This window comes from Grampus griseus (genome assembly GCF_964374135.1).
Source record: "Grampus griseus genome assembly, chromosome: 8".
NCBI lineage: Eukaryota > Metazoa > Chordata > Mammalia > Artiodactyla > Delphinidae > Grampus > Grampus griseus.
In genome coordinates, this window is record NC_139002.1 from 33,823,589 (window position 1) to 33,836,575 (window position 12,987).

The following is a 12,987-nucleotide window of genomic DNA, read 5'->3' on the forward strand; positions in this document are numbered from 1 at the left end:
ACCCTGGCAGTATGTCCAGTGATTTCATTTATTTTTACAACATTAACTTTTATCCATTGGGAAAGAGAATGGTACCAGTTGAGCACTTGCTGTCTTCTACTCTGACACTTCTTTTTCTTTTAAATTATTTATTTATTTATTTATGGCTGCACTGGGTCCTCGTTTCTGTGCGAGGGCCCCCTCCAGTTGTGGCAAGCGGGGGCCACTCTTCATTGCGGTGCGCAGGCCCCTCACTATTGCGGCCTCTCTTGTTGCGGAGCACAGGCTCCAGACGCACAGGCTCATCAGTTGTGGCTCATGGGCCCAGTTGCTCCGCAGCATGTGGCATCCTCCCAGACCAGGGCTCGAACCCGTGTCCTCTGCATTGGCAGGCAGACTCTCAACCACCGCGCCACCAGGGAAGCCCTACTCTGACACTTTTACTCCTTAAGAAATAGTGGTTAATTCCTAAGAAGACAAACTAGGAACAGAAGTAACCATGATAAGAAGACTGACATAGGCTACTACTTTCAGCTAATAAAAAATCTTATGGTATTAAGGAGTTTATATTCTGGCCCCTTCACTCACCTAATACTCCACACAAATCAGGGCTATGAATCAGGCATGTTCCCTTATGATTCCTATGCTTAGTATACAGATTATCATAATTACTCCAACTTTCTAATTTTCTGACATTCAGATCTGGTTGGTAGTGGAATGGACTACGTCAGAGGAGTGAGTTCCTCATCACTAAAAGGATTACAGTGGACACTGATGATACTGATGGAGAATCCATGTACCAATCCAGGACTAGCTCAATAATCTCCAGGATCCCTTGTAACCCTGAGATACAATATCTTTTCTGATCTAAGGTTGACTTTCTCTTTTTTCTTTTCCTATCCTAATGCTACTCATCCTCTGAGGTCTACGTCAGGTGGCACCTTCTTCCCAAATAATATTACTTTATATGATTGTTATGAGGAATTGATGAGCTATTGTTTGTGTGTGTATATATATATATATATATATATATATATAAGCTGAGTGCTTGGCATATAGCAGGTGCTAAATTAATTCCTTTCCTCACTTTTCTCCACAATGATAAAAAAAATTCATATTAATCTCTTTTCTGGTCTCCAACAGTATTTGGCTCTAACAAAAAATAGTAATTTTTATGGTCATATTTTTCTTGAATTACTTTATGTTCTATGCCATCTTTACATTTACTGAAGATCAGAACCAAATCTCCCTTTTATTTTTATTTCCCACAGTTCATAGGCAAGGGCTGAACACATAATGGTCAATGAATGTGGAGAGGGTGAGTTTTACAAAGGAGAATCAACATAACGTAGTTTAAAAATCACAGTGTATTTAATATTTTTACCCCAATTTAGAATTCATGTGGCCTGGAAAAGTCTTATGCTTCTGTTTCCTCATTTAAAAATGGACTCAAACATCCCTACTCTGCTTTCCTGAGTGTATTGTTATAACCAGAGGATTGAGTGAATATGAAGGACCATGAAATAGTGCACTTTGATTTGGTTGCCCATTTAGTTGCAATTTATCACATTTGGAGAGCTCACAATGGAAAGGGCAGTTCTTTTTTTGCCAACCTTCCTGATTACAAATATTTGGCTTTTTTCTCTGCTCCAAAAGGAACAAATTACAGGCTTCCATGATATTCAGTGTAACTGATCTTTATGCATTGTAGGGATTAAAACTAGCTTACATCTTCAATGAATAATTAGGGATTTCAAGTCTCTGGAGAACAATGGATCACCATAGTCCTCCATTAAGACTGTGGCTTTGGAGTCACACGGCCATGTTCAGGTGCTGTTCAGACATCCTGAGAGTATTAAGAGGTTCTCAAAGACCTCTGACCAACATAAAAAACTGTGTCAAAACACAATTGTGTCAAAGCACGATTGCAAATAATTATTTGATAACAGGGTGGTTATTTAAGGCTGAAGCTTATAATGGTCGATTCCTCATTGTAACCTCTGCTTAACCTGCCTGGAATGAATGTAAAGTCTGCCTCATGTTCAACCCCTGCTCCACACAGCTGTCAGAATTATCTTCTTAAAGAACAAATCTGAGTCACATGGCTCCCTGTTGCATTCCAAATAAAACCCAAATTCCATGACTCCGAAATCAGTGCCTTTAACAATGAGGTCTCTGCTGCTCTCCTTTAAATGTATTCAACAAATAGTGACTTATTCTCTACTCTGTGTCGTCACTATGCCATCAGGGCTACATGTTCCTCACTGTTCCCGAGACGTGCTCTAAACTCTCTGCCTCGTCTTTGCTTCACCTGCTGTCTCTGTCTGAAATGCAGCTTCTCCTCCTAACACCTGGCAAAATTCTACCAGTCCAGGTCCAGTTCAAATACCAAATTCTTCTGCCAGCTGTATGTAGAGTTCTCTAGTGATAGCACTGTGATAGCAGATTACTAGCCCACCCTGCTGTCTGTCTCCTTAATCTGTGCTCTCTTAGGGGTGAAAGGCCATGTATTTTAACTTGGATCCTGCACAGCACTTTGCTTGTACAATTGAATCTAAATTAAATCTTGAGAATAGCCTCACTAATTTGCCACCTTCAGTTAACTCATATCATTGCCAAAAAAGGGATTTGGGTGAATTGGATCAAATGTTTACAGACTAATTGATTGTTTGGACCCTTTGAACAGTGGCTTCAATAATGGATTCACTCCAAAAATCAGTCAAATTTCTGGGTTTGTAAAACATGGCCTAAGTCAAGAGGCAAGGGAAATAGAAGCATTTTCATTATAGATTTCAAAGCAATAGCTATTATTCTTTTAACCTGATGTGATTATATGTTTATTTATTCACTCTCTTGCAGTCCAAAAGCACTCTTTTATTTAAAACATAAATATACCTTGTCTATAGGTGTTATAAAAGTTACACATAAAATTTTTCCTAGAGCTTCATCTGTAAACCAATGGCTGTGTATAAAAGATATCACTATAACAAGTTGAAAGGTGGAGAACTTCATTAAGCTATATTTTGACACTACAAGATGGAAAGTATCAACACAATTGGTATCTTTTTGGGTTTTTTTTCAGAGATTTGGTTGATTCATTTGACACTATGCAGTGTTAATATACTTGAAATATATACCCCCCCTTTCTCCTCTGATTCACCCCCATTCAATCACACACTGGTGGGTTAGGGCCAGGTCAGTTAACCTAAAGAGTACTTCAGTCAAAGGCACACTCTATTCCTGCTTAAGTCCCGAATCCTGCTGGGCTTTCTTACTCTGTTGGACCAGCCTATACCCCTAAGGTCTCGTCAATGGCTCTCCTTTGAAACTCAAAGCAAACCATAGATCACCCCACTAGGCTCTCTTCTGAGCCCTGGCCTGCCCTCTTATTCCCAGAGTCTTCAATTGGCCTCTCAAACAGAAAGTATCCACATGACCAGAGGCCTTCCCAAATCTCACTTCCTTATAACACTTTCATCCCTCCTTCTAAAACATGTTATTTCTCAGACATATTATATTTCACAAGGTGAAAGGCAGGATGGGAATAGAATGTTTTTCTTTTTTTTCTCTGACTTTTTCAAGTCACAGAATGGGATTCTCTCCCATGTATGTCCTTGAAGCCCACAAGGACCCAATCAGTGTTTGAGGTAATTGGGGTAGAGGGAATAAACAATTTCTTCTAACTTTGCAGTTCTGAAGCTTCCAAATATTTTAAGTACAAACATATTTCTATTAATTTTTTAAAATAAGCTAAAGTGATATATTCTACATAACCTTAAGCTAAATATTTTTCTCACTTCTCAATATATTAATTTGCTTTATTTTTCTATTCTGGAGTTTATTACCACTGTCTACAAACTGAGCTCAATTTATTATGGCTTGTAGCAATATAGGTTTGCATGGAGTAAGGAGTCAATTTTGTAATTCTCAAGGGCAGGAACAGCATATGTGTAAAGAGAGATACAGCAGGTATTATTGACTGCCAACCTTATGAAAAGGATTAAAGGTATTTATTTATACAAATGAATGGACCTGAAACTAAAGTGGTAACATATAAGAGACAAAAACAAGAATTCATATAATTTATCAGACCATTAATTTCTCTACTGATATTTTAAAATAAAGAGGAAGCCTGCTTCTATGAAGAAAAAACAAAATTTAGACATATTTTTTCTTTATATTTCTGATCAATCAAAATGAATGTTTACAGGTAATCCTAAGAAGAAATATTTTTGATGGTATATTTTTTTGTTTTCAAATGTAATGTTTTTGTGTCATATTTTTCTGGTTTTGTTTTATGACATTCATAGCATAAAAGTTGTTCAAAATTTGAAGCTATGATCGACCCAAGGTAAATAAAAAAGAAAAGTCGCAAATTCGAGGAAAATGAGTTTAACACGATCTAAATATTTTGTACATGACATAACCATTGACAAAATTGATTTATTTAATGAGATGTGAATAATGCAGTTGGGTAATTTTTTCTTATTTATACAGTCTCTCATTAACTGCAAAGTAAATCAGGATGAAAGGAATAATTTAGAAGAAAATGTTTACTTTAAGTTACATTGGCAAATGCAACAAAGAAAATTCATTCTTACTATTCTGCTAATACAAATTTATCAAATTCTAGAGTAAGAAGGGGTCTTAGAAATTATCTGGTCCAACTCCCTCACTTTAGTGCTCTATGTGATTAATGCCAAGGCAAATCAAGTGACTGGCTTTTTGTTACACAGCTGATTAAAGACTGAGCTGGGTCTTGACCCAGAAAATTCCTTACTTTGGGTCTAGGACTTTTCCCACTGTATCACATTACCTTTAAAATAAAATTCAATCCAAGCCAAGTTTTATATGTTTGGGCTCATTACATCTGTGGTCTACCAGTGCTTCCCATAATGTTTACAGAAGAATAAACTGATGTTAATACGTATGTGGCAGCATTTTAAATTGTATTTGTAGGCATAGTTTGTATTTGGATCCACCTCTTTAACCAATATAGAAGAGATATTTCAGCCAAAATCTCTCTCTGCCACCCGAGTTCCATTGCCCTTGTCTCTCTCCATCATTATGTTACTCTTTTATGTTTCAAAAAAGCCTGTGGGGGAAAAGATCATTTTTCTACTTCTCTGTTAAGACACTATGATCATACTGTAGAATTTGGTTCAAAAGATTTCTTACTCCATTTAGTTGATTGTCACATAGATATATAAAAGATAATACAAGGAAAGATTTGGCAGATGAGAAATGAGCATGTCTGTGAATGTTTGTCTAAGGCTAATCTGCATTTCTGACTTTGGGTTGCATGTTTAAGCTCTATAGCCTGTGACAGATTAAAGAATCTCCAAGAATTACTATTTCTTCAGGAGTAGGACAGGCAGGCTTATTTCATTTATTTATTGTATCGTAATTGCTAAGAATGCTTTAAATAACACTTTTATGTTTATGTAGCCACATAACTTTTGAGAAGTAAGGTGTAAATATTGACAATACTAATCAAATAGAAAAAAATGGCAAAGAAACCAGATCTGCATAATCAAGTATTCCCAATTTCTTACTGGGAGAGTTTTAAATAAGTATTATTTTTGGTTTGACATAACATAAAATAATGAAATAAAATAATTGTTTGAATCAATTTGAATTTTGTCCTAATTTTTCCTTAACATTTCACAGAGAAGAAGGTTTTTACATTTGAGTCTAAATTTCTAAAAGTATTATTACTCAAAGAATAAAATTTTATTAACTTACGACCCTGATGCTTTCAAAATGTCCACCTTCTTTCTCGAAATCGATAGGCTGTCCTTTCAGTGTCCAGTAGAAAGTGACATCCAAACTAGCATCGTGAATTGCTTTGCAGTTAAGGACAACGCTTTCTCCCACTGTTAACTCTGTTCTTTTAGGAGTAAGTTCTATTCTTGTAGGTTCTATAGAAATAAAAATATGTTAATTAGCATAACGTATAGTTTTCACCTTCATTCTACATTTTAAATAATAGAGAAAAATTAAACAAGGAATCTATGTAATATAGTTGCTCCAGATACATATCTTTTAATAAACTATTATTAATTGAAATATTACCATTTGGTAATATTACCAAATATTACCATATTAATTGAAATATTAGCATTTGTAGGGAACAGATGATTTAAAAGTCCCTATTCCTGTTAAGAAGTCAGCTTGGATGAAAAAGAGGAAAGACTACATAACTAGAAAGAGCAATTGGTGCTCTGGAAGGAGGAACATTAGAAAAAAGAAGCTGTAGCCTCCCTGTCTACCTTCAAGGATCATCAAGTATAAATAAAATAATTTTTACAATAAAAAATACTTCACATCTAAGGAGGAATAATTCAAGTGAGTTCACTTTAAAGGTTATACAGAGCACCTCCCTTCAAATTACTATCTTAAAGGAGATAAAAACTATACTACTACTACTACTATAACAGCTTGTATTCACTTTATAGTTTACAAAACCTTGTAAGTAGAGGAGTAGAAGAGGCACCTCTGGCTGATTATAAAATATCCCCTTTGATAGACAGTGGATGCTTTAATTGAGATCTAAAAAAAAAGGCAAAATATTGAATAGAAATGTTTTTTGAGAAAAAATGTTTACATTAACTATTTAATGATTCAGTTAAATTTTTAAAAAATAGATACATTTTTACTGGGTTTAGAGCAACTTTAAACCAATAAAGGCTAATACCAGCTGTACATCTAAGGGTTAGTTAAGCTAATGATCAAACAACTGCAATATGATATTTTTTTTAATAAAGTAGGGAGGTGATGGAGACAGGATATTGATACTTTCTTTTTTCCTAATTAGGTTCCTGATTGTAGATACCTCAAGAAGCCTGACACAGATGAAAAATTATCCTAATTTTCCTATTTCAGCTCTACTGTTTGCAATAGCATAGTCTGATGAAAGACCATGGTTAACCACTGATAAGATCCTTTAATATGCAGCCTCCTTCAAAGCAGTCTCAGAAAGAGTGATACCAGGAAGGGAATGCCACAGTAAATATTAACATTCTGGAAGTCAAATATTCTGTGTGGCATTCTAAATTTTGTCTTCATCAGAGAAGACAGATCATCACAGCATACTGCAGTTTAAACTGTGAGAATTGGAATGTTCTGAGTAACTAAATATTCCACTTAACTCGTGATTAACAGAGAACATTTTTGTTATTATTAAATTTAAAAAGTCTGTGGATCCAGCATTGCCTCACTATGAAAAACGTTGTTTAGCACACACAAGGAATGAGACCTGGACTGGAAGACTGACTTGGATTCCAGTAATGTATGCTATAAGTGAAGACATTTTTAAAATTATGTTCCTTCCTTCCCTGGATGTTTGCCTCTTTTCTAAAATATCAGAGTGCTGGCTATTTTAATTACATTTCTCTTTCTAAAGAAAGGGGAAAATGAACATTACTATATTTTTTGTGGCCAAAGTATGATTCATTATATACTACATGCACAAATGGAAAAAATTAGTGATATACTTCATCGTGAAAACTATTCCTTTACCAAATGAAGAGAATGTCTAAGATAGGAGATTTTCTTAGTACTAAACAATGACAGGTAGTCTCAAAAGAATGTTCTAGACTTGGAATCTAGTTCACTTTAGAACTAGAAAACTAACTAACTGTTAGAAAACTAACAGAAACATTTAAGCATACTAAAAAGTTACAGTGTATAAAAATTCCATTGATGCAGAAATCAAAGAGTAGCTCTGATGTCAGTTCATCTGATGTATATTTCAACACCACATGTTCATGTCCTCCTTTTGCTACTCTTTTTTTTTGCCCCAAATCCCCAGTTGAAGTGGTAACAAAGGAATATTACTGATTGATGCTAAAATTAATCTTGATTCAGGAAAATATTTTTATACTGTTGGTATACTTTTAAATTTTGAGACATCGACTAAAACTTCAGAAAGCTTTCTTTACCCTCCCACATAGTGTGTTCAGAGCATAATATTTAAATTTCTACCAACAAGGTGTTCCTTTCTTCATAGTCCCCTAAATAATGGAAAGGGACAATTTGACTGTGTTAGTTCTTTGTGTACAATATATTTCTTAAACAGGAACATGCACACACATATATGCAAATACACATACATGCACGTTATATTTATTCACTTTCTGGTAAGGCCATGAAACTATGCTTATAAAACATTTAGCCACATTTTCTTACCTTTCACAGAAACGGAAGCTATGATTTCAGCAGAACCAAAGACATTTTCCCCTTGGCAAACGTACTCTCCCTCATCTGATTTAGAAGCATTTAAGATCCGTAGACTCCCGTCTGGAAGAATAGCTATTCTGAAAATTATTAAAAAGGTTTTTTTTTTCCTGTTTTACTGCAAATCAAGTAAGTGGTAAGAAACTCTCATGAAATCTGAAACCACTTCCAAGTAATAATAAATAAGGTAAAGGATCACTGTGAAAATATGCAGTGATAGTAGAAATGTTTTGCCCTTCAAGAAATTATGCAATAAACCCACATAACACCTTCTTATATTTAAAAAGGTTAGGGAGTTACGGGTTATTTTTCTTTTGACAACTTTATGACAGTTCCTTTTAAAACTTGTGGAAAAAAAGGTGACCCTGAATTTGATTATTAAAACTTATACTATCACCAGTGTTATTTTAATATTAAGCTTGAGGTATTTCACCTCAAACCAAGAATGACCTCAAAAATCAAATATAAAAAGAAACATCATAAAAACATAGAGGAGGACAAGTACAAACATAAAATTAATTGTATACAGCCTCGAGATGATTTATGGTGGTTTCTCTGCAGTGCAACCCGTGTAGCAAGGGCGTGACAGACCTGATACCTGAAACCTGGGCTGCTCGTACTGCGCTTTTCAAACATAAAAGCATGACATCTGAGTTTGCATTTGGGCTCTTTCAAGACCTTTATCAAAACTGGATCTTGAGTCTTATATGAAGGTGAGAAATTAAAGCATTATTAAAAATTTTTAGAAGTTCTGTGAAAATGAGGTTGACATTCAGGATTACCATATTCTCCTGTGTATTCATCATTCCAGAAATATAAGGATATCAAACTTAATTAGAATTTTTGTCCTTTTCTCCTTCTTATGCTCCTGAAGTATAACCTATTATTTCACCAGTGCATCGACCTACTGAAGCAACCCAAGACATAACAGAAATGGCTGTTGTGATTTTATTTGATATGCCACTAGAATTTAGACTGACTTAGGAAAGAGGAAGTAACAGTATGTGCTACTTTAGGTAGAAAACTAAAGGTCTCACTGAACTTAAAATCCTAAAATTGGATCCTCCTAGTTCTGAAAAGAATAGTTTATTGCAGGGCAACATGATAACATTAAACTATTTAAGATACAAGAATAATGGCTAAATCAGTTTATCAACATCCTTTATGTTATTTTAAAATATGTATTCAGTTTTGCCAATCAGTCCAGAACTCATGGTTATGGGCAGCATTGAACTTTTAACAATTGGATTAGATTCTAGGCTGCTGAATATTGCTTATTAATTTATATTTACATATTATTATCCATAAAGAGACCAGTTTACTGTTCTCAACATGGATTTTCAATATGGATCAAATTTGATTTACAATGTATGAGAAGGGAGCCAAATTTAGAAGCAAGCCAAACTAGGAATAGAGGATTTGACTGTAATTTATGTCTAGCAGGGATATTAATGAGACATTTGGAAAACACAGTGGTCTCTGAAGTTATATAATCCATTTAAGATGGTCAATGAAAAATTCTGTTTGTTATTTAGATAGCACTATTTCTATAAAAATGGAATATATGTACTCATTCCATTTCAATCACAAAGATACACATGCTACAAAAAGATTTATTTGAAAGCAAAGATTATACTTTTTATAAACAAATAAGCTTTCTCTTGTGAGAATGACACACTTTATTGAAATATAGTTAAATTACTACAGTTTGTGCAGATTATTAATATTGTGAAAATGTCTACATTTTACTGACTGGTGTAAATTCTAATCTAGCAGGTGAGAAGTTTGGCTTAAAATGTCACCCCCTTTAAAGAAATAAATGTATCTTAGAAAAATGTCACCCCCTTTAAAGAAATAAATGTATCTTAGATATTGGTAGTATTTTAGCTCTTAATTTAAGATAAGTCCTTTCTCACTGACAGGAGGCAATATATTACAAAGATAGTTTATGAACACTCCTGTACTTTAGGCCACTGATCCACTTGGAGGATGAAGAATTTTGAATACCATGGTATTTTTTACCTGTCAAGTGACAATGTCATTTAACCAAAAGCCTGTCTACTGATTCAAGTTTCAAATCCTTATCAGATAAGCTCTTTTTTTAATTTAGAAAAGAAAAAAATAGAATAGACAATGAATGCAATTTATATTATAACATCTGGCTATTGCAAACAAATACTGAGATAATTGAATACTGAATTAATATTTCTTTGCAATTTCCAGCTTCTTTGTCTTCTGCCCTATGTTATTACCATGTGACTCCTACATTTGGAATCTTCAGATTTGTAGACTAATTCTTCTGAGACATCCTTGAACTTGGAATGGGGTAATAAGGGAGTGGTAAGGTGACGGTCCGTTGTGGACAGGGAGAAATTTTAGAAATGCAAACCAGCATTCTAGCACTTAGTATCAAGGCACATTTACTCTCTTCTGGTCTCTAAATTTCTCCACAAGTTTCTGCCTCGACCTGGAGGTGTCTTGGTTCTCATCTTGCACTTAGTTACTGGATCTTTGCCTTGGTAACTTGCCCAATACCACAATCTACCTAGTATACCATTGTGCTTACCCTATCTTGCAAGGATTCATTGCTAACTTCCTGATGCCTATCTTGATCTCCAAATTTCAGGATCATTTTCTGGACTCTCCATTTCCATGTTTGGCTTACCTGTCAGATAGTACAACCTATTTTAGACCCTTCCAAGTGCTTGTCTGGGAGTACCACCTATGCACCTGCTGCCATATTATTTAGAGATCATGCTTTGACTTCCAGATTAGATTTTTTCTAGTACCCTATCATAATGGATATTATATCACGGAATCATTAATCACTAATTGAGACTGTGTGCTTTAAAGTCAGAGAGGGTTGCGTTCAAATCGCTGCCATTGACGAGTACTTGTATGATCTTAAAATTACTCAGTCTCTTTCCTTATATGTAAAACTATCATAATTATATCTAACTAGTTCTTTAACAGTATTAACTTGATAATATATGTAAATTATTCTATTTTTGTGGTGTGTGTAGACATTAATTGAAAATTTACTCAAAATTTTAAATAAAATTTGTGACAAATTTTTAAAAAGAAAAAGTAGAGAGTGCCAGGGAAAGTTCTTACTATGAAAGCCTCAACTATTTAGGGTGATGAATCTTTTCTGAGTGAAGTATTGCAGTGAGAACTGAAGGATGAAAGAGAGCTAACTAGGCAAAGTGTGGGAAAGCAGAGGGAATGACATTTGTAAGGCCCCCAGATGGGAAAGACCACAAGATCTTGAAGAATGAAATGGCCAATTATGATGGCATATAAAAAGCAGGAGCAGAGAGTGGCTCAAGGTAAGACTGGAGAGGTAGACAGGGAGTAAGATTATGCAGGACCTCTCATACTATGAAAAATATCTGTCTTTATTTTAGGTCAATGAGAGCTGCCAATTTTTTTTTAACAGCTTTACTGATGTATAATAGGCATATAATAAGCTCGCATGTTTAAAGCGTATAACTTTGAAAAGTTCTCACGTATAGATATACAGTCATGAAACCATTAATTAGCATCGTCGAGATCATCAACATATATGTCCCCCTCAAATCTTCCCTGTGTTCCTCTGTATTCTCTCCCCCCAGCCCCTTCTCATACCACCCTTATCACTGGACTACTACTGATCTGCTTTCTATCACTAGAGTAAGTTTTCACTTTTACAAAATTTTATATAAATAGACTCTTAACACTATGTACTCCTTTTGTTTAGTTAATTTCACTCAGCATAATTAAGTTGACATTAAATTGAGTGTCATCCTTGTTACAATGATCAAGAATCAATTCCTCTTCATTGCTGAGCAGTATTCTACTGTGTGTAGATGGCACAACTTGCATATCCCTCACCTTTTGGTGGATGCTTGTGTTATTTTCAGCTTGTGGCTGCTATGCTGCTATGAAGATTTGTATATATGTATTTTATGAATATTTGCTTTATTTCTTTTGGATAAATACTTAGAACTGTAATGACTAGATCATCTGGTTAGTTTTATGTTTAACTTTTTAAGAAGCTGCCATACTGTTTCCACATGGTTGTGCCACTTTACATTTCTAGCATCCCAGTGTGAGAGTTCTTGTAACACTTGATATGGTCAGTCTTTTTAATTTTAGTGATTACGATAAGCAGGTACTCTAGAATCTTGTTGTTATAAGTTCCATTTCCCTAATGACTGCTGATGTTGAGCATCTTTATATTTGCTTATTTTCCATCTGTATATCTTCTTGGGTGAAGAGAGTGTGAGAATATTTTACCATTTTTATGGAGTTGTTATTGAGGTTTGACAGTTCTTTTTATATTCTATATAGAATTCCTTTTGCAGGTATCAGACTGGCAAATATTTTTTGCCAGTTTCTGGCATGTCTTAGCATTTTTCCAACAGCAGAAGTTCTTGGTTGATGAAGTCCAATCTATTTCATGCTTTGTGCTTTTGTTGTTGTACTAAGCAATAGGTTAGGTTTGTTACCTAACCTAAGGTCACAAAGTTTTTCTATGTTTTCTTTTTGATGTTCTATAGTTTTAATTTTTATGTTTATGTCTATGATTCATTTTGAGTTACATTTTGTTCATGCTATGAGGTAGGAATCTAACTATTTATTTATTTAGTATATGGTTATCCAGTTGTTCTGTGCCACCATTTGGAAAAGACTATCTTCTCTCCATTGTCAAAAATTAATTGGCATTCATGTCCTGGCTATTGTAAATAGTGCTGCAATGAACATTGGGGTGCATGTATCTTTTTGAAT

At 34.5% G+C, this 12,987-nt stretch overlaps 1 protein-coding gene across 3 annotated transcripts in view; it reads right to left on the minus strand.

The window, feature by feature from the left end:
• The window catches only part of CNTN5 (contactin 5), a gene marked incomplete at both ends in the record, with an annotated part of 779,158 nt that overhangs the window by 168,539 nt on the left and 597,632 nt on the right, over positions 1 to 12,987 (minus strand). For all 3 annotated transcript variants that reach the window (XM_082660864.1, XM_082660863.1, XM_082660862.1), the window contains 2 exons: positions 5,725 to 5,900; positions 8,170 to 8,297. In XM_082660864.1, the coding sequence (XP_082516990.1) occupies positions 5,725 to 5,900; positions 8,170 to 8,297 (304 nt within the window). The remainder of the gene's footprint in view (positions 1 to 5,724; positions 5,901 to 8,169; positions 8,298 to 12,987) is intronic.